The 19,703-nt window shown below is 32.0% G+C and overlaps 3 protein-coding genes across 3 annotated transcripts; 2 read left to right on the top strand and 1 right to left on the bottom strand.

The window, feature by feature from the left end:
- Positions 1-3,140: 3,140 nt before the first annotated feature.
- On the bottom strand, positions 3,141-5,507 carry LOC132934459 (uncharacterized). Its single transcript, XM_061000761.1, has 2 exons — positions 5,052-5,507; positions 3,141-3,923 (listed from the first exon to the last, which is right to left on the bottom strand). The coding sequence occupies exons 1-2, from the start codon at positions 5,505-5,507 to the stop codon at positions 3,141-3,143; spliced, it is 1,239 nt and encodes a 412-aa protein (XP_060856744.1).
- Positions 5,508-12,563: 7,056 nt separating this feature from the next.
- Positions 12,564-14,775, top strand: LOC132932616 (zinc finger MYM-type protein 1-like). Its single transcript, XM_060998993.1, has 3 exons — positions 12,564-13,221; positions 13,274-13,651; positions 13,706-14,775. The coding sequence occupies exons 1-3, from the start codon at positions 12,564-12,566 to the stop codon at positions 14,773-14,775; spliced, it is 2,106 nt and encodes a 701-aa protein (XP_060854976.1).
- A 2,009-nt stretch (positions 14,776-16,784) lies between these two features.
- On the top strand, positions 16,785-19,116 carry LOC132932615 (52 kDa repressor of the inhibitor of the protein kinase-like). Its single transcript, XM_060998992.1, has 2 exons — positions 16,785-18,587; positions 18,958-19,116. The coding sequence occupies exons 1-2, from the start codon at positions 16,785-16,787 to the stop codon at positions 19,114-19,116; spliced, it is 1,962 nt and encodes a 653-aa protein (XP_060854975.1).
- Positions 19,117-19,703: the final 587 nt, after the last annotated feature.

Genomic DNA, 19,703 nt, shown 5'->3' with positions numbered 1-19,703 from the left:
GAATTATTACAATTATTGTTACTAAATAATATATACTAATATTAGTATACCTAAATAAATTAAATGTATATATTGTATATATTGTGTATTGTTATTATCATCATATTAATCATTACATTTACAATAATTTTGTCATCAAAAAATATTTTGTTTCTAAAATGCGTAGTTTTTTTTATTACATCGTTAATTTTGTTATCATGTGTCAAATGTATTATTGTAAAATTTATTTTTATTTTTAAACTAGACATAAAATACAATAATTATAGAAAAAATAATAAAGATTAATCATGATTACAAATTAAAACATTTTGTAATCGTAATCAGTACTATGATTAAATTATTATTTTAATCATTTGAAATTATTTTTAATTGTGATTAACGATTACATTAATCTTTATAGCAATTAACGATTATACAATTTAATTATAATCATTAATCATTAATCAGATTACAATTTGCCCAACACTGGTGATAAGCAAAGCGTTAGAAATTAAAATCCAATTTTTAGCGATTTTTTGTAATTTTTTGTGGTTATTCTTGTGGCATTAAATAACTATTGAGAAAATTAAAAAATGACCTCTCTAAAGTACATAAGATTCATTCTCTTCACTGGAGATTAATTCTATTTTCACCATCGAGGCACTAGCGATCCTGAAAGCCATAGAACTAACTGAGCAAAATTGGAAAAATACAAAGTCCTTCTTAATAGCCAGCGATTCCCTTAGTTCTATCCTAGCTATACAAAACCAAGGGACATCAAATGAAATAATAAAAAACATACAAGAAAGAGCCTTTTCCCTTGCCCCCCGTTCGGTAACCTTCATGTGGATTCCTGCCCACAAAAACATACCAGGAAATGAAAAAGCTGATGTAGCAGTTAAAGAAGCCTCGACCAACATCAATATCCCCAAAATAGACCTTTCGACTTATCAGGACACTGCCCGATACGCCTTAAAAAATAGCAAAAAGATTCACCAACGACTCTGGGACCAGGAACTTAACAACAAACTATACCAGATAAAACCTTTTCTGTCACCTTACCCGAATCCTCCCTCAAGTACGAGAAGACAACAAGTGATATGGACACGGAGGAAAATTGGACACACAAACATCACACACGTCCACTTAATGAGAAGAGAGCCGAGACCAAACTGCGAGTTCTGCAACAACGCCCCGATTTCCACAGCACACCTACTCCTTGAATGCCCTTATTTAACAGAACAAAGAAAAATTTTTCCTCACCTAACATTAAGAGATATTTTAAGTATAGACAATTTTAACTATTTAATAACATTCCTTAAAATAACCAATCTATTTAATAGAATCTAAATAGTTATATATTATTGTTACCTATACCATTATCACCACATGCTTGTACTATACTGTATTTCCTTTATTAAAATATTAAGATAATTGTAAATAACTTGTAAACATGTTTCTGTCCCCGGCTAATGACTTTAATGTTGAAGCCGTATCAATAAAAAAAAAAAAAAAAGATTCAATATGTTGAAATCAAAGCACTCCTTCTGGTAGAAAATTTGTATGTAGGATAAAAAAAAAAATTAAAAATAAGTAAACACCATTATTAAACTAAAAATTGTAAACCGTAATAAATGCCTATGCAGTAAAAAAACCGCCAAAATCTGGTTATATTATTAGTTTTATCACATTACAAGGTATTATTTTCAATTCCATAAAATAAACACAAACGTAGTATCGTAATTAAACGTCACTAAATACAAACTAATGGTAACAACTTACTAGTTCCATTGATTATACTAGTATTTATAATCAATTATATGACTAAATTTAATATGTAAAATATAAAAATAGACTTTCAAAGAAATTCAAACTAGATAACAATAGATTTCTTACCGCCCGGACGACTATGTCCTAGCACACGTACACGCAAACACAAGGCAACGTTAACACTATCTAAAAATATTGTTGTGCACACGCGACCATGAATAATGCTAATAAGCTGGCGAAAAATAAACATACGTCTAGTAATCCAATTTCAATTTTGAAAAATAATGTGAGCTCGTCAGCCTCTTTTTTATGATTTATAGGAAACATATTTTGGATATTTTGGATAGATTACATACCTAGTACAGTTTCAAATGACTTTACTACATTTCTCAAAATTAACTTATTTTTTAAAGTGCTAACAAGACAAACATAATGAAAAGTTTTTCCTACATATCATAGAAATGAGGCTAACGAATTCAAATCAATATTCAAAATTAAAATTGGACTACTAGAAATATGTTTATTTTTGCCAGCTTATAGGTTTCATATAGACCCACTTTAAAACTGTGGAATTTCATATCTTTTTACTAGTCAGTTGGTGCCACAAGAATCAGAAGTATGAACTTGAAATTTGGAATTATGGTTTTTCTAATGCTCTAGTTGAGCTTAGAAATTGCTTATTTCATTCTGTGTCATATGCTTAATTTGACACGATATACAATTATCGAGACATTCGAATAAGAGTAGTTAACTATATAGGTGATAACTGATTGGGTAATGTATAAAGATTTTACAGTTGACATATATTTCCTACATAGGTTTCACTTACTGTAACTCATCGTCGTAATATTCACCGGAACTGAATTCCCTACCTGATATACTGCTTGCATATTGTCCATGAATTGACTACTTAAATGATTAACTTGCACGTAAATCGATTTTCATTTTAGATAACTTGCTGTCTTGCCAGACCCGGTTTTTAATTTTACACTTATACATACAATAAATCACCGAATATGCGATAAATATTGCATATACACTTTTAAAAGAAAAACAAATGTTTGCCTGGCAACGCAACACGACAGCAACGCCGGGTGGACAGCTAGTCCTTTTCTATATATATATATTATAGAGGTAAAAATATATTTAAGGTAATTAGTTAAATGTAAAAACAATTATTTTAAATTTGTTTTATTTTATTAATAAAATTGTGCCACCTACGTCTATAATACCATCAGAGAGGAACTGTGTAGTGAAAATCTGGCTGTCTGAACTAGCTCCTGGGGACATTAGGTTACCTTGATAAATAACTGTTTTTGGGTGGTGGATGACTTTCTGACATGATTTTTGCTTAACTGTGGGTCATTCAAATCGTGTACCTAAACTAACTATCACCCGATCGAACAATTGGTATCGAGTTTTCGCTTGACATCACTGATCGCTGAATCACGATCCTGGCATGCCTGCCTCAGTGCCACCACCTCATTCTCGATTGAAGCGAGTGTGTGCCACTTAACTGTCATATCGTCCTCGTGCAAAACGGCATCGGCATCGCACTTTGTCCGCTGTATCACCAGCGCGAGTCGGTCACAGCCAAGTTTCTGTTCTAGCCGTTCAATTTCGGTCACTAGTCCAGCTTTCCGGTCGACCACAGTTTTAACATCTGCCACCAACCGACGGTTGTTGGCTATTGTTTCTTCGAGTTGGCTTGATGTGTTACACTGCTGCTCAATCAATTGGTCACGATTTCTAATGGTTTCTCCTAGAACGGACCGTGCACAACACATTTCTGTTTCACTGGACACTTTCTGTTCATCGAGCATCTTTATAGATTGTTCGACTTTGTTCTTCCAATTGGCCGCTTTAGCACTCACGGTGGTCAGATCCTGGCAAACAACATCCGAGCACTTTTCTGCCCGGGCCAGTCGCTCCGGGGCCGCTTTTCTCAACGCCACCAGTTCCACTTCCCTGTCCTGACACTCAGCCGTCAGTGCCTTGACGATTCGATTGCTGGTACAATTCTGCTGCTGCGTCTCCATTAGCTTTTTGTTCTCAAAACACAACGCCGTCTCTTTGTCGGTCAAGACGCAACGCAACTTGTTTGCTTCCGCTGTCTTACAAACTATCATGTCCTCCAAGTCACATAGTTGCCGTTTCAAACACTTTGCAGTTTCCTAAGTTTCAGAAACCACATTGTAGTTTTTATTTCACGCTTTGGATAATATGTTAATTTAAGAACAAAGGTTGCGTAACTGGTTTGTTGCTGTTTATTTTATTACACCCCCGGTTTAAAAAAAATATTGATTTTTATATTCCCTAATGAGTTACTATAATTTACTTTACTATAGAACTATGGATTTTATAGTAGGTACCTATTTTATCTGTCAATATCGTGAAAACAAATTTAAATTATATTGACTCTATGAACATCTTATAGTTGACGAGTCTTAAACCACATTTAGTACATAAGTGTTTTATTTTTAAATTTTAAATATAATTATGATGTGTGCAATAATGAACATATAGGTACGTTAAAATCTGAAATCTAGATTCTTGATTATGTAATACAAATAGTATATTTGATGTAACTTAAAAAGAATTTAGGATTTTGTATTTAAAATTAAAAGTTAAATCACAGGTGGTAACGGTGTTTTACATATTCTTCATAGGGATATTGTACAATACCTATGCTATAATATGCTTAAGGGGCCGCGCTACGGTCATTATTTAAGGGGCAACATTTAGGCAATATCTATTTTTGTCATAGCCGACCGGGATCTATGCTTTAGTTGTAAATGATTATTAGTGTGAGTGAAATTAAATGCGGGTATCCTCTCTCGTACGCGCATGCACATGTCAATAACTCGATAACCATATCAATTTCACTACACGATTTTACAAAAACATACATTTGTTTTGACATAATAAAAATTAGTTAATGTTGTTTGATTTTGATTCTGAAAAAATATTTTAATTCAGCAGAAAAATGTCTGTAGATCGTACGAAACCATTTCCGTTTTTAATATTAATTTTAATTTTAATTATGATTCGAAAAAGTTGATATTTTCAAGTTTTCAATTACAGTTCACAATAATATAAAATTTAGTTTTTACAAAGTGCTTCGTAGAATTTATGGAGTATTTTCTGGTGAGTTAAATTTTTTTTTTAGAATCAAAATCGGAAAACGTTTACTTATTTTAATTTTGTCAATACTTTAGGTCTTTTCAGCTAAAATTGACGGGAGTTGCAAAAACGCAATATTATGTTTTAATAATGTTGTTTAAATATATTGTGCATATTACCTTTTCGTTATGAATTATATGTTGATGTTTATTATTGTCTTCTAATGTTTCTGCACAGAAACATTCCAATTTCTTGATTTTTTCAATTATCTGTATTTCTTTATCCGTGTTAGATCGTATACTGCACTGTAATTCTTGGTTAGTTCGTTCTAATTCATCTATTGTATTCAATATTTCATTATACTTCAATGATTTCGCTTCTAAGTCTCGATTGACATTATTATATGACTGATCATAACATTGTATTGTGTCAACTGTCGTTTGCTGGAGATCTTCCAATTCTATATGCATATCTTTCATCTCAGCTTTTAGTCGGTTATGTTTGGAAACATTCCTCTCCAACATACCTTTACGTCCTTCTGTTAGTCTTAAACAAGTTTTCAGTGTAAAATTATCCACGTTATTACGTACATTATTTGTATTGCAGTTTGTATCATTATGATTTGAATGATCCATTATTCAACAGGCTAAAGCAGGTATATTATATTAAATACATTCTACTAAAATCCACAAATTAATTATAAAATATTTAGAATAGTTAAAATTGTTGTATAATACTTACATATAGTAGAGTGATTAGTAATATCGTATTAATAAATTTCAAATATAATATATTTAAAAGTAAAACCAGAAATTAATTTTTCAATTTAAAATGTATAATTATTTTTGTATAACCTAGTAACTAAGTAAACAATCTTTGGTTTTAATACAATTTAATGCTTGGCAATTAACATATTATGTATTTCCAAACAATACATACATGTATATTTTGGAGTGTACCGGCTTGTCACTAAATCAATATCATATTATATTCTATGGTAAAATTACACAGTTAAAATAGAAAAATAAAAAATCACTTATTTTTGTCTGAACTTATTTAATGACATACACCGAAAGTTATAAATTTACATTTTATTTTAAGTAAGTATTTAAGAAAAAAGATGTATATTTATTTATTTTAAGTAGGATTGTCTTATTTTGGACTTTTGATAGAAATAACAAAATTTCAACCGGGTTGCATTATTTTCGACATGTATCAAAAAAAAACAAGATTTAATAATTATTTATGTGACGAAATTTTATTAATTTGTATGTTATTAATCAAAAAACTACATTGTTTTGAAAAAAAATAATATATATATACAGGATTAATAAATTAACATAAAACAGTCATTATTGTTATCAAAATGTATTTTCTTTTTTCAAGATATTTTTTTTTCAAAATTTTAGATCCATGCTTTTATAGAAATGCTTTTCAAAAAAATTTTTCACTGTTACAAAATGTGATTAAATGAATATCAATTATCTGCGCGTGTAATTATAGCTCACTTACACTTATATCGATTTACATACTCACACACATGTACGTTCCGCGCGAAACCAATACAACATGTGAATTGAATTTCCTACATTTTACTCCTTAATAAATGACCGGCACCGACACCCTTAATAGAAACTAACATAAGAGGATTATGCCTCAATATGAACGTTATTTTATAATAACTGGAGTTCCTAAATTTACATACCGTAAAATTATTTTTAAAAAGCTTTGTTTTTATTAATAATGATTTACCTAAGTTACACTTTGTTAAATTGAAATGTTTGTTTGTTGGTTATATTTAAAAGCTGTACCAATGATACCTTTTTCTAATTATATTTTTAACAAAGTATTTTATATAAATTATATATATCTTTACCAAGACAAGTAAACCAAAGACTGGAAATACAAATTACTTGAATATATTCTTGTAATCCTTGATAAATTGAATCAAACACATAAGTAGAACTTCACTGATTGCTGATTTGGAAACTCTAAATAAATATTGCAACGATTTATAAAAGTCTCCTGTTGCAAGGAATCGCAGTGCAATTTGCATTTTAAATTGAGGGATTAATGACATTCTCGTCATTGCATCTTGTTACTTTATTTTATGTTCAACCTATGTAACACAAAGTTACGAAAATAATTGTAGAATTTATTTTTATATGGTTGCGGGTTTTGACGATCGTACTTTTCTAACCCTAGTGTGTTATTATTTGGTGTAAGCCAAGCAGGTGAAACCAATGTCAAAGTACGAATAATTTTAGAGTATGACGTGACTGATAATCCGGAAAATATTGAGGGACTGAGAGCGAAGGCAGCAGAGCGTATAATTAAGTCCCTGGAAACGAATACAATATAATGCAAATCGCAAGTTACCACTGTTTATAAAGAAAACGATTACATAATGATAACAAATGTAGATGTAATTGTGGGATGAAATAAAGGGGCGAGGTAAATTGGGTTCACGATAATTAGGGTACATTTTGTAAGCGGAAGTTGAGTCTCAGGGAGAGCGCACACCAAAGCAGTGCGGTTGCAGTGCGGGCGGCGGCAGTAGCGCGCAAAAAACACTGCGTCCGCACCGCAAAAGCGTGCCAAAGCACACCAATGCAGTGCGGCGGAGGCGCGATCTGTTTTATTTTTATTTTTAACTATTTTTTCTATTTTGATAACAGTGATTAATACCTAGTGATTAGTGTTTTTGATTAAACATTTTTTTATTTGTTTTATATATTTTATTTTATTTCAATACTATTAAAATTGTAAATATTTAAAATATTAAAATATCCAATGTCAAGTACTGACGAAGACTTATTGGTGTTGTTGTTATTAAACAACAACAACAATAATAATGATAGTCAAAAATGTAAACGCAAGTATTGGGTGCATCCATACCTAAAGAAAACGCAGACACTCTAGGAACTTTTTCTGTCGCAAAAGAGCTTTCTCTATATCCTGAAAAATTTCAAACTTTTTATAGAATGACACAGAAATCATTTGAAATCTTATCAGAGTTAGTGCGGCCTTATGTTACATAAAAAAGATACTCACTTCAGAAAAGCCATTACTGTGGAAGAACGGTTATTGATTACATTGAGGTAAGTATTTAATAGTTTTATTGTTCAACTATTTGAATAAAAATATTAATGTTTCAAAATGTGTCATCTTGTTGCATTTTAACTTGAAAGGGTTGCAAAGGGGGTAATTTCTGAGCAAAATCAGAAAATGTTTTCTCTCATGATACCTATCCTTATATAAGTTTAAATAGTACCTGCAATCACATCTGTTTATTACTTACTAAATAGTGCCTACAACTTTTTTCTCTAAAAAAGTATTTTTATAATTATATGTAGTGTCTTATTAGTTATTGTCGAGGGGTAAACACCTTGGGGGTAATCAGTGTGGGAGCCGGGAAAAAAGTCCGGGGAAAAAAAGTACACAGAAAAAAAGTACACAGAAAAAAAGTACACAGAAAAAAAGTCCGACAAGAAAATTATTATACGGAAAAAAAGTCCTGTTTAATTTAATAAAAAATGAAATTACTAAATGTATAATATATAATATAAATTTAATTTAAAACTAATATTTATTTCGTTTTCGAAAGCAATGGCCAATATTAATTAAAAATTCTTCCACCGATATTTCGTCAATGGCCACTCTAGAACATAAGTTTTTTAAACTTTCACCGGTACGTTTTTTTGGTGTTGGAATCCCTTCACCTAATTCTTGTAACGCTATTTTAGCTCTATCTACTCCTAACTCTTCACGCATTTTAGAAATTAACTTCCATTCATATTTTATCTTATAATACAGATTAATTGTGCTATCTTTATTGCCTTTTAATGCACACGATTTTTCTATCACATATTCTAGTATATTTTTTCTATCTACCTTACCTTAATACCTTCTATTTCTGTAGATTGTATAACGACGTGAAATTTTAATTCTTTATAGTTTAAAATTATATTAGATCATACCAATCATATATATTATTAATTTTGAATTAATTAAATAAGTTTAAATATTTTTTATGAAACAATAAATCAAACCAGACTTTTTTTCCGTATAATAATTTTCTTGTCGGACTTTTTTTCCGAAAAAAATTAAATCGGACTTTTTTTCCGTGTACTTTTTCCCCCGGACTTTTTTTCCGGGATTCAATCAGTGTACAAAGTGATGGTAATCATGGGTAATCATGGGCAATCATAGGTAATCATATGTAATCTTTGTAGTAAATCATGGGTAATCATAGGTTTAATCATTGAAATCAGTAATCTGGTGTAGGTACAAAACTTCTGTCAGTTATATACCCCTCGGTTATTGTCTTCTTTCTACAATACATTTCTAAACAAATTATTGTAAGATAACATAAAACAATAATGTTTTATCAAAGTTGTATAGGTACTTTATTTATACAATTAACATTTATTAAACACCTTTTAATTTATTTTATTTTAACAAGTTTATATATTAAACATAAATCATAAATGTATAAGTTACATTATAAAGGAGTCCAAATTGGGGCATGCATTGCTGGTGGTTGATATTGAGTCATTGGGTCGATTTCATGTTTATGGTGTGTAGATCTTTGTTGTTGGGTTGGTGGTTCTTTGTCATAAGCTGAAGGTGGTCGTTCAAGATGTGAAAATAGCTGTGGTGGCTGCTTATAATATAGTTCTCTTGGTTGAAAATTAGATAGTGGTTGTTGATCTTGTGAAGGTTGTCTTAAATATGATAGAGTGTCATGAATATTATGAACATTTGTATTCTTATTGCATGATGCCTCTTTACAAGCATCATCGACTAATTAAGGGTCTAGAATTAAGGACGGCCTCTATTCTAATTAAGATAGTGTTCAATTCGTCATAAGGTAGATTAGCCGTACCTAAAACTCGGTATAAATGGTTTTTAACAGATTTAATGGAAGCTTCCCACAACCCACCAAAATGTGGGGATCGAGGGGTTATGAAATGCCACCTTATACTCTCAGTTGATAGCGCATCGTACATTTTGGTTAAATGTTCCTCAGAATGAAATATTTTTTTTAGATCCTGTAATCTATTGTTAACCCCTACAAAATTTGTAGCATTATCGCTAAATATATCGGAACATACACCGTGACATACATGTTGTTGCGTTCATTCGTGCACGTTTATTTTTTACATTCGGAGAAGAATTTTCGGTATATTTACGTTTTCATAATTAGAAAAAAAAATCTATCAGTCTGATATAACGATCGGCTTTTATTATTTAATACTGCTGTTACGTTCCAACCGACGTCGATATATACATCAACGCAGAAATGAAATACGTGATGCGTTTGGATGGTCGGATTTGACTCCTTTCTACAGTAAACGATGTATTTACGCGTGCTTAACGAAAAATGATAATAAAATCAAAATTGAAAAAAATGGACTTGTCCCGTTTCTGCAGTTAGCGATTCAATTGTACGTGGGCACACATCGCCGGCATTTTATTAGATTCATTTTTGGCTCGAATAGCCAACAATATTATTATACTCTTTGTAGGCGCGAATCGCCGTCAGTGTCTTTTATTATTATTGTAATAATTCATTGTGCATAGAGGCGCGAATCGCCACAAATATTATATTGTTAGCATCGGCTCTAATAGCCGTTTGCATATTTTATTATTTTGTTGACATATACCGCAACGCTAATCGTCGGGTTATTTCAAACAGTATTATATTATAACATTGTCACGAGTGCGATCGTAATTTAAATCATATTTTGAATTATCATATTATAACTGTACTTAGTTATTGCTATTTAAATTATTGTCTGGCTTGAATAGCCAGTGAATTTATATTATTATTGTTGTGTATCTATTATAAAACTATTATACAGGCAAAGGTAGCAGCTGGCCAGCTGTGCACCGACAAATTGTAAGTTTTTTTTAACAATTTATTTATTACTAGCTCTAAGTGAAACTCGGGGCCCGTTGGATTCGCTGAGAGTGGGTACCGATTTTGGAGACGCAGTCGAATTATGAAAGTCGCACTTATAATGAAGGTGATGTTGGTAGTCGGAGGTGATTTGGTGATAAGAATTTGTGATAAGACTTGGCTCTTTAGCGGTCTTGTTTCAAAGGCGGGAAAGTTTAAAAGTCGAATTTTAGCGTCTAGAAATCTCCCATGGGAATCGGCAGTGCAATGATACGATTCCCCAGCGTATGTCCGGTGCTTTTTTGTATGTGTGAAGAAATATAAATTTGAAAACCATGTTAGAGTGTCTAGCAAGTCAATCACATGAACTCTGAAGTGAAAATCGATTACCTTTCAAGTTGGCCACCTATGTGTGCTACAGAAAATCAGGTGGGCAGGTATTACAGACATTAAGCGGCTATAAGTGAAACTCGACTACCGTCTACCTTTATGAATGATGAACAATCCGACTTCATCGTTATTCTACAACTGTGGTCGTAGTAGAATGATAATGAAGTTGTCGAGTTGGTGATAACGATTTGTGTTATGGCCATGATAGCGCTTGGTGGTTTGGCGGGAATGTTTAAATTTTTTAACTTTCGGTGTCAGTGCTGTTACCCGTCGCATGTCCGGTGACTTTTCGTTTGTGGAACAATATAAAGTTTAAAACCGTGTTGGAGTGTCTAGCAAGTAGATGCCTCATGTGATATTCGATATACGTTCATCGAAGTCACCAAGGTAGGCACCCCGAGTACGTCGATCGCGTACAATATTCAACGGTATATCAGGTATGTATTGCAGATAGGTACTTTAGTTTAAATGTCACAGTAATAGTTTAAATGTTACAGCCATCATCAACAAATATATGGATCGTACGCGGTCATACCTTGCGTATACGTTAAAAAATTAGTGTGTCGAGTCGTGTATTTATAGGTATGATATTGTTCATATAATATGTGAAGGGAAAAATTATGTCTGCGTAAAACGTATAATTCGGTTGAACGGTATGTAGTTGCCATAATGTTGATATCAAAGGCGCGTTTATCGTGACGGTCTCTGTCTATCTACCTGTGTTCACTATCGATCTCTCTCATACGAAGCTTTTACGTTATCGCGTAATTGTCGATACGACCGGCATCGTACCTAATTTAGTGGAGTGATGGAAAATCCGTTTTTTTGCGGACAGGCTGTATGATCGGTGACGAACGCCGGACATATTTCATTTAACATTTGGACGCTGACCAAGTAAGTAAACGTATTTAATTGCTTATTATACCTTCTTAGACTGGCCTTGTGTCCCTTTTTTTTTTCATGTTATGTTTAACTTGCCTTAGTAAAAGGTTTTATGCTCATTGCTCAAACACTTTTTAATACTTATATAATATATATATTGAATTCAATCTCGAACAATATTTAAACACCCCTACGTACAATATCGTTTAATTGTTTATGATACCTACCGGAATGTATGACTATCAGCACGTGTGCATTTGAATGAATGTAAATTGTATTTCGTAGTGATTTTCAGTTAACCAGATTAAATAGTGCGCTGTTAACATTGGTTTTTATAAATATTTTATAAAATTATTTTATATTTTACATACACATACTTCGTTTAAAAATTAAAATGTCGTAAAAAGTCTATCGAGAGGACACAGATATTTTCTTAGCAAAGTTTAATTAATAATAGTTCAGTTCACTGTAAAACTAATAGCACACTATTGAAACTGGCAAACGAAAATTAACTATGCCGCACGTGTGTAAGACGGAGACAACCATAGGCGTGCACACGCCTTCTAATAATATTGAATTATCTGATCGTATAAAAAGAGGTCCTTATCAACCAATTCTTGAAAACTATCCAAGAACCAAAATGTCAAACATTCAAAGGCAATTTCATAAAGAATGGTTTAAGAGTTTCAGCTGGCTGGAATACAGTGTTAAACTAGATCGTGCTTATTGTTTCAGCTGTAGAGTTTTTTTACACTCTAATGGAAAAAATAATGGACAATTAGATAAGACCTTCTCACATTTGGGTTTTAATAATTGGCGTTTAGGAACTAATAAGTTTAGAACACATCAGCTTTCCATGTCCCATATAAACAGTACTACTTCAATGAGTTATTTTTTAAACTGTAAATCAATAGATGTTCTGATAGACAAAAGTAATGAAATTCAGCTTGCTCAAAAAGAGAAACAAAAATTGCATAACAGACAAATAATGTATCGTCTTATTGATGTTACTTTATGCTTAGGATTAGGTGGCCGTCCATTTCGTGGACATATTGAAAAAAGTTCAGAATTACACCAAGGGCTGTTTTTAGAATTAGTCAATTTGCTTAAAAAATATGATCCAGTATTAAGAGATCATTTAGATAATGGGCCTCGGAATGCGTTATATACGAGTAACCATATCCAAAATGACCTAATTTTATCAATTTGTAATATTATCCATAGGAAAATTTCTACTGAACTTTGTGGAAAAAAAGTTTCAATCATCGCGTACGAAACTAGTGATGTTGGTCACAATGAGCAAATGTCTTTTGTTACCTATCCGATATTATTCATCAGAGAAAAAAAGACCAGTTGAAAGATTTTTTTGTTTAAGAAGATTATTACATGGAGATGCTCAGACTATTTTTTCGGAATTATGTGATGTATTGAACAATATAGGTATTGAATGGCATAATGTGTTATCGGTTTGCTTCGACAGTGCTTCTACAATGTCTGGTCATGCAGCAGGCGTCCAAGAGATGAATTCAAAACGTTTCTATGTTCATTGTTATGGGCATTGCTTAAACCTTGTGTTAGTAGATTCCATTGGAAAAGAAAATCGTGTGACATTTGATTTTTTTGGTACCATTCAATTAGTTTATAATTTAATTGAAGGTAGTTGTGTACGTCATGCTAAATTAGAGAAAATTTCAACTTCAATGAATATAAAGTTAAAAACATTGAAGACACTGTCAACTACAAGGTGGGCATGCCGTTCTGAAGCAATTGAGGCAATTAAACATAATTATGAAGCAATATTAAAAGCTTTGGAGGAAATATCAGACTCAACAAATCTTCCAGATGTAAGAGCCAAAACAAAAGGTCTCATTTATTCTTTGAAAACTTTTAAATTTATTTTTGCTATGTATATGTTAAGCCCTATTCTAAATTTAGTAAACAAAGTTAGTGCCACATTACAATCACCTAACTTGGATTTACATACAGCAGTTACACTAATCACTGCCTTGCAAAACTCTCTTCAAACGATGAGATCAGACAACACATTTAATACAATTTTTGATGAAACTAAAATGGCTTGTACTAAAATTGATGTATCCATACCTGAAGTAAAAAGGCGTAAAGTATCAACTAAAGTAGATTCTGAACATCATTCGCAGCATTTTTTTGAAAATACAAAAGACGAAATGAAGATAACTGTATACAACAGTGTTATTGATAAAATGTTAAATGGCATCAAAGTTCGTTTCAGTCAAGATACATTAAATTTAATTGATAGTGTTGGTAACTTATTAAAACTAGAAATAGAAAAGGAACATATTCAAACTATTTCTGATACATTTAGTTTATCTTTTGATCAACTCGATTCTGAAGTCAGACTGTTTACACAAATAGATGACATACCAAGAGGAAGCAATAATAGCACAATAACTCAGTGGTTGAGTTGGATAACTAAGGATGGAACAGACCGAATGAGAACTTTTGAAAATATATATAAAGTTTTACAAGAATTTACTACCATACCAGTCACTAGTTGCTCTTGTGAAAGAGCTTTTTCAAAAATGGCAATAGTTAAAAATAAATTACGCAGTACAATGGCTCAACAAAGGTTAGATGCCTTACTAACAATTTTTATTGAACAAGAAATTGTAAACTCTTTAGATATGGAGGAAATTATTGATGAGTTTAAAACACTGACACCAATCCAAAGAAGATTACCATTATAAATGTAAATGCTATTGACTATTGTATATTAAGTACATTTAGTTTTATATGTAATAAATAATAATATGTAATACCTATGTAGACTAATAGTTATTTTATTTTAAAATTAAAATTTATTATAAACTAATTATTATAATATAGACACAATATTTATCTTACTGATTTGTAGTAGGTCAAGTAACCCCTACTAAAATAATTCTGCACACCCTGTGAAAAATTCCTGCGCACGCCTATGGAGACAACATAATATTATGCAGGTATCCTCTTAACTGGACCACGTAGAACGTCTGTATAATATTATGTGCTTTAAAACTCAAGTGTTTGTTGAAATAACTATATACCTATAATATTCTGAAAAGGTAGTGTAGGCCATGTGTTCTAATTTTGTTTTTGGCACATGACTAATTCGTGTAGGTAAAAAATGGTGTTCGTTAGCCCACTACCAATATTCGATAACCGGGACCGTAACGCTTTTACAATTATATTTTTTCATTATTTTATGTTTGACTTACGCGGATGAAATGTGATGTATATTCAAACACTTTCGACGTAGATATTTTTATTTTACCAGATTAAATAATGTGCTGTTTGTTGTGATGTTCGAGTGAATTGACCTATAGGCTATTATACAACTGCTAGGTGGTAAGAAAATTATCTGCATCATTGTCTTATATTTGACATAGTCATAATTAGCTTAAAAATTAAAATATCGTAAAAAGTCGATCGAGAGAACATAGATAATCTTCTTGTTATTTAGTTCAATGATAAGTCAATTTACTGTAAAACTAACAGCACACTATCGATACTGGTGAACGAAAATTAACTGTCATACGTGTGTAAGACGGAGACAATATATGCGGGTATCCTCTTAACTGAAACACCTAACACTTCTAGAATATTATGAGGTGCTTGAAAACTCAAGTTTTTGTTGAATTCACTATCCATTCGAACGTAATGATCACCCACAAACTGTTGCAACATAAATCGACCATTATGTAATAAACTCATAGTATCGTTGATCAAGGACGCACCCAAGGGGGTGGCTAACGGGCTTTAGCCCCCCCCCCCCCCCAAATGGCTAGCCCCAACATTTTGATAATTTTATTAGGTTTATTGACAATTGACATTTTACTTTAAATTATTACAAAAAAAAAATTATCAACTATCGAAATTGAAATATTAGGTATAACATAATATCATATTATATTTATACCTGTCATTCTGGGCCCCGGGAGAGACCTCTGTTGTCTATTATTATCGTCGCGACGTCGTTAGTTGAAACTGTGTACTGTGTAGGATACCGGAAACGTCTAGATTATACATTTTTATCGATACAATTTAGTTTATCGCAAACCGCAGGTATTTTTGCGTTAACAAATTCCACTTTCATTTTATTACTTATTTAGTAGATCAACTAGTATTGTCGACTGTCGTACAACTGTTCAAGTCGACATCGTTGGTTTATGGTTTTTATTAATTTTTAAATTATTTTAAAGTCGGGTCACACACCACACCTGCAGAAGTCCAAAAACAATCAGTTGCTATAGACAATTCATCGGCAATAAATAATGATGCTACAGCTACATCGAATGAATGTAATGTTCAACTAAATGACGGTAATAACATAGGACCAAAATATGATATATCTTTATATGTAAACAAAAAAATGAGTGATCACGAAAAAATTGATGTTATTAAAAATATGTGGGTTCCGGAGAATAGTTATACTTTTAAAACTCAACAAATAGGTTCTCAAAATAGAAAATTTAATCGATTTTGGTTAATAAAATATAAATGGTTGGCGTATTCGGATTTTGAAAATAGTGTCTATTGTAAGACGTGTGTTTTATTTGCCCCTTCAAATGCTGGTCACTGTTCTTCGCAAGCGCTTAATCAATTAGTTAAAACAGGGTACAATAATTGGAAGAATGCTTTAGAACGGTTTGAAAAACATTTACTTTTAAATTATCATAAAGATGCTACTTTAAAATATGATACTTTTATTGATATTATGGGTGGAAAATTGTTACCAATCAATAAACAAATTGATAAAGATTCACAAAAACAAGCCTTAGAGAATTCGGAGAAACTTAAACCAATTATAAAAACAGTAATTTTATGTGGGCGTCAAAATTTGTCTTTAAGATCGCATGGAGATTATGGAGTTTTTGATACAAAAATAGAACCCATTAAAAATGAGGGGAATTTTCGTGCTATATTAAGGGCTAGAATAGAATCAGGTGATGAAAATTTAAGAAAGCATTTTGAAACATGTGGTAAAAATGCTACTTATATAAGTTGGAATATACAAAATCAAATTATTGAGGCGTGTGATGAAATAATTATTCAAAAATTAGTTACTAAAATTAATAAAGCTAAATTTTTTTCTGTCTTGGCTGATGAAACTACAGACGTATCAACCGTAGAACAATTTTCTTTATGTGTGCGATTTGTTGAATTAATGAGCAATAATGAGTACAAAATTGTTGAACAATTTTTGAAATTTGTTCCTGTTCAATCTACAACAGGTCAAAACTTGGCAGATGTTCTTTTAGAAACATTAAACAATGTTGGGATTGATTTAAACTTTTTACGTGGACAAGGCTATGATGGTGCTTCTTCTATGAGCGGCCAATTTAAAGGCGTGCAGGCGTTTATTTCAAATATATACCCAACTGCAATATACGTACATTGCGTTTCGCATAGTTTAAACTTAGCTTTATCAAATGCGGCTGAAGTAGTTCCAATTAGAAATGCTTTTGGCATTCTCCAAAAAATATATACATTTTTTAATACCCCGAAACGGCAAAATGTCCTTCAAAATAATATCGAAACATCAACTCATAATTCAAATAAAACGAAATTAAAGCAACTTTGTCCCACCAGATGGGTTGAACGTCATGATTCGGTTATTATAATGAAACAAATGTTGTTGCCTGTAGTTGCAGCTTTAGAAGAAATACAGTCATGGAGTTGTAAAGACTCATCGTCTAATGCGTTCTTACTGTTAAGTGGGATTCGACAATCAAGTTTTATTATTTCACTATTGTGTGCAGAGAAACTCTTAAGTTATACTTTACCAATCAGTAAAATTCTTCAAACGAGTGATTTAGATATTTCAGAGGCTTTGAATAACGTAGACGGTGTAGTATTCGTTCTTCGCGAGATACGAACTAATGTTGAAAATGAATTTAAAATTATTTTTGACGAAGCAAATGAAATTGCTAATGCTTTAGAACTAACAATTACTATGCCCAGATTAACAAAAAATCAAACCAAACGATGCAATGTACCAGCTGAAAATGAAGAAGAATATTATAGACGTGCCATTTTTATTCCATGGCTAGATTCTTTTATAAACAATATATCCGACCGATTTTTAAAGCATAAATGTATTATTAAAAGTTTTAAGTGTCTTTTACCAACTGGAAATTCCCCTAATCAAACAGAAAAATCACAGTATTTAAAACTTTTAGAATTTTATAAAAATGATATACCAGAAAATGGTGTTAACGCTGCAGTAGCCGAATTTGATTTATGGTATCAAAAATTCCAATGCCCAAATCATTCATTACCACATAATGCAATCGATGCATTAAATTTGTGTAATGATACTCTATTTGAAACTATATTTATACTTTTAAAAATATTCTCAACATTGCCTGTCTCGACTAGTACAACAGAAAGATCATTTTCCACTTTGAGAAGAATAAAAACATACTTGAGAAATACAATGAGTCAGAATCGACTGAACGGATTAGCTATGCTTCATATTCAAAGAGAAATCGACGTTCAAACTTCAGAAGTACTCTCAGTATTGGGAAAAAAAAAAACCAGGCGTCTCAAATTTATAATTTAAAAGGTTAGATTTATAAAAAATAATCACTATATTATTCATAATTTAATAAATAATATTCATGTTTTACAGGTATAACATCACCGCTACGGCACGACTTAAAACCGGAACAAAAAAACAAAATTAGTTAGTAAAATATTGTAAACAAGATTTCTGTACATATTTCAAAATAAATACTACCTATTAATATTAAAATTATTTGAATTCAGCCCCCCCCAAAAAAAAATTCTGGGTGCGCCCCTGTCGTTGATTGTGTCGTTGTTGCCATTGTAACGAATAGCAAGACGATAGCAAGTATACTCCCTGATACTGTTCCGATTGCGAACAGGGGTACGGCGAGGGCCCTCTTGTAGCAAGCGTTGATGCCAACCGAGCTCTCCTCGTGGAAAGAGTAGGGGATACAGCATTGGATCCGCGTTTGAAGAGCCGGCTGGTATGGTCTGTAGCCGACGATGTTGTGGGTCAATCGGATTCCGGTCGTAAATGACCAGATCGACGTTTGTTGGCGGTTGACCGTCATCACCGACAAACACTACTGCGACTTCGTTAACCGTTTCAGGCGGTGGGTTGTATCGTCTCCTGTCCACATTTCCGTCGGCGACAAAATGCATTCTCACTCTCCTTGGAAGCAACTCAGGATCTCTGCCGGGAACGTTTTCTGCAGCCCACACTTCTCGCATTGTTCTGTAACAAAGTAACACGGTTTTATGATTTATTTTACAAAATTGAAATTGATTAATCCTTGTGTAGGTACATGCTTATAGCGCATATATTGGTGTATTGTTGATGTTCTCAGAAGTGTCAACAACAGAGTCCTATTTAATTGATGCTCACACATAATGTCAACAAAGAGTGATGTGGTGGTGTAAAAAAATGAAAAAGAGTAGCATAATGCAAAATGTATTACAATGTAGAATACAAAGTGTTATGTTTAAATACATTGAGTTGAAGTGTATTTAAGTACATAAGAAACACAAACAAAAGTAATCCGTAGAATTCATTAACTCTAACTCTAGGCACGTGTGTTTGTGTTCAATTGAAATGAAATGAGAAATATTCAAGTAGAAGTTGAGT

This window comes from Metopolophium dirhodum, chromosome 1 (genome assembly GCF_019925205.1).
Source record: "Metopolophium dirhodum isolate CAU chromosome 1, ASM1992520v1, whole genome shotgun sequence".
Lineage (NCBI taxonomy): Eukaryota > Metazoa > Arthropoda > Insecta > Hemiptera > Aphididae > Metopolophium > Metopolophium dirhodum.
Note: the sequence above shows the minus strand (reverse complement) of the source record. Positions and strands in the feature narration are given on the sequence as shown.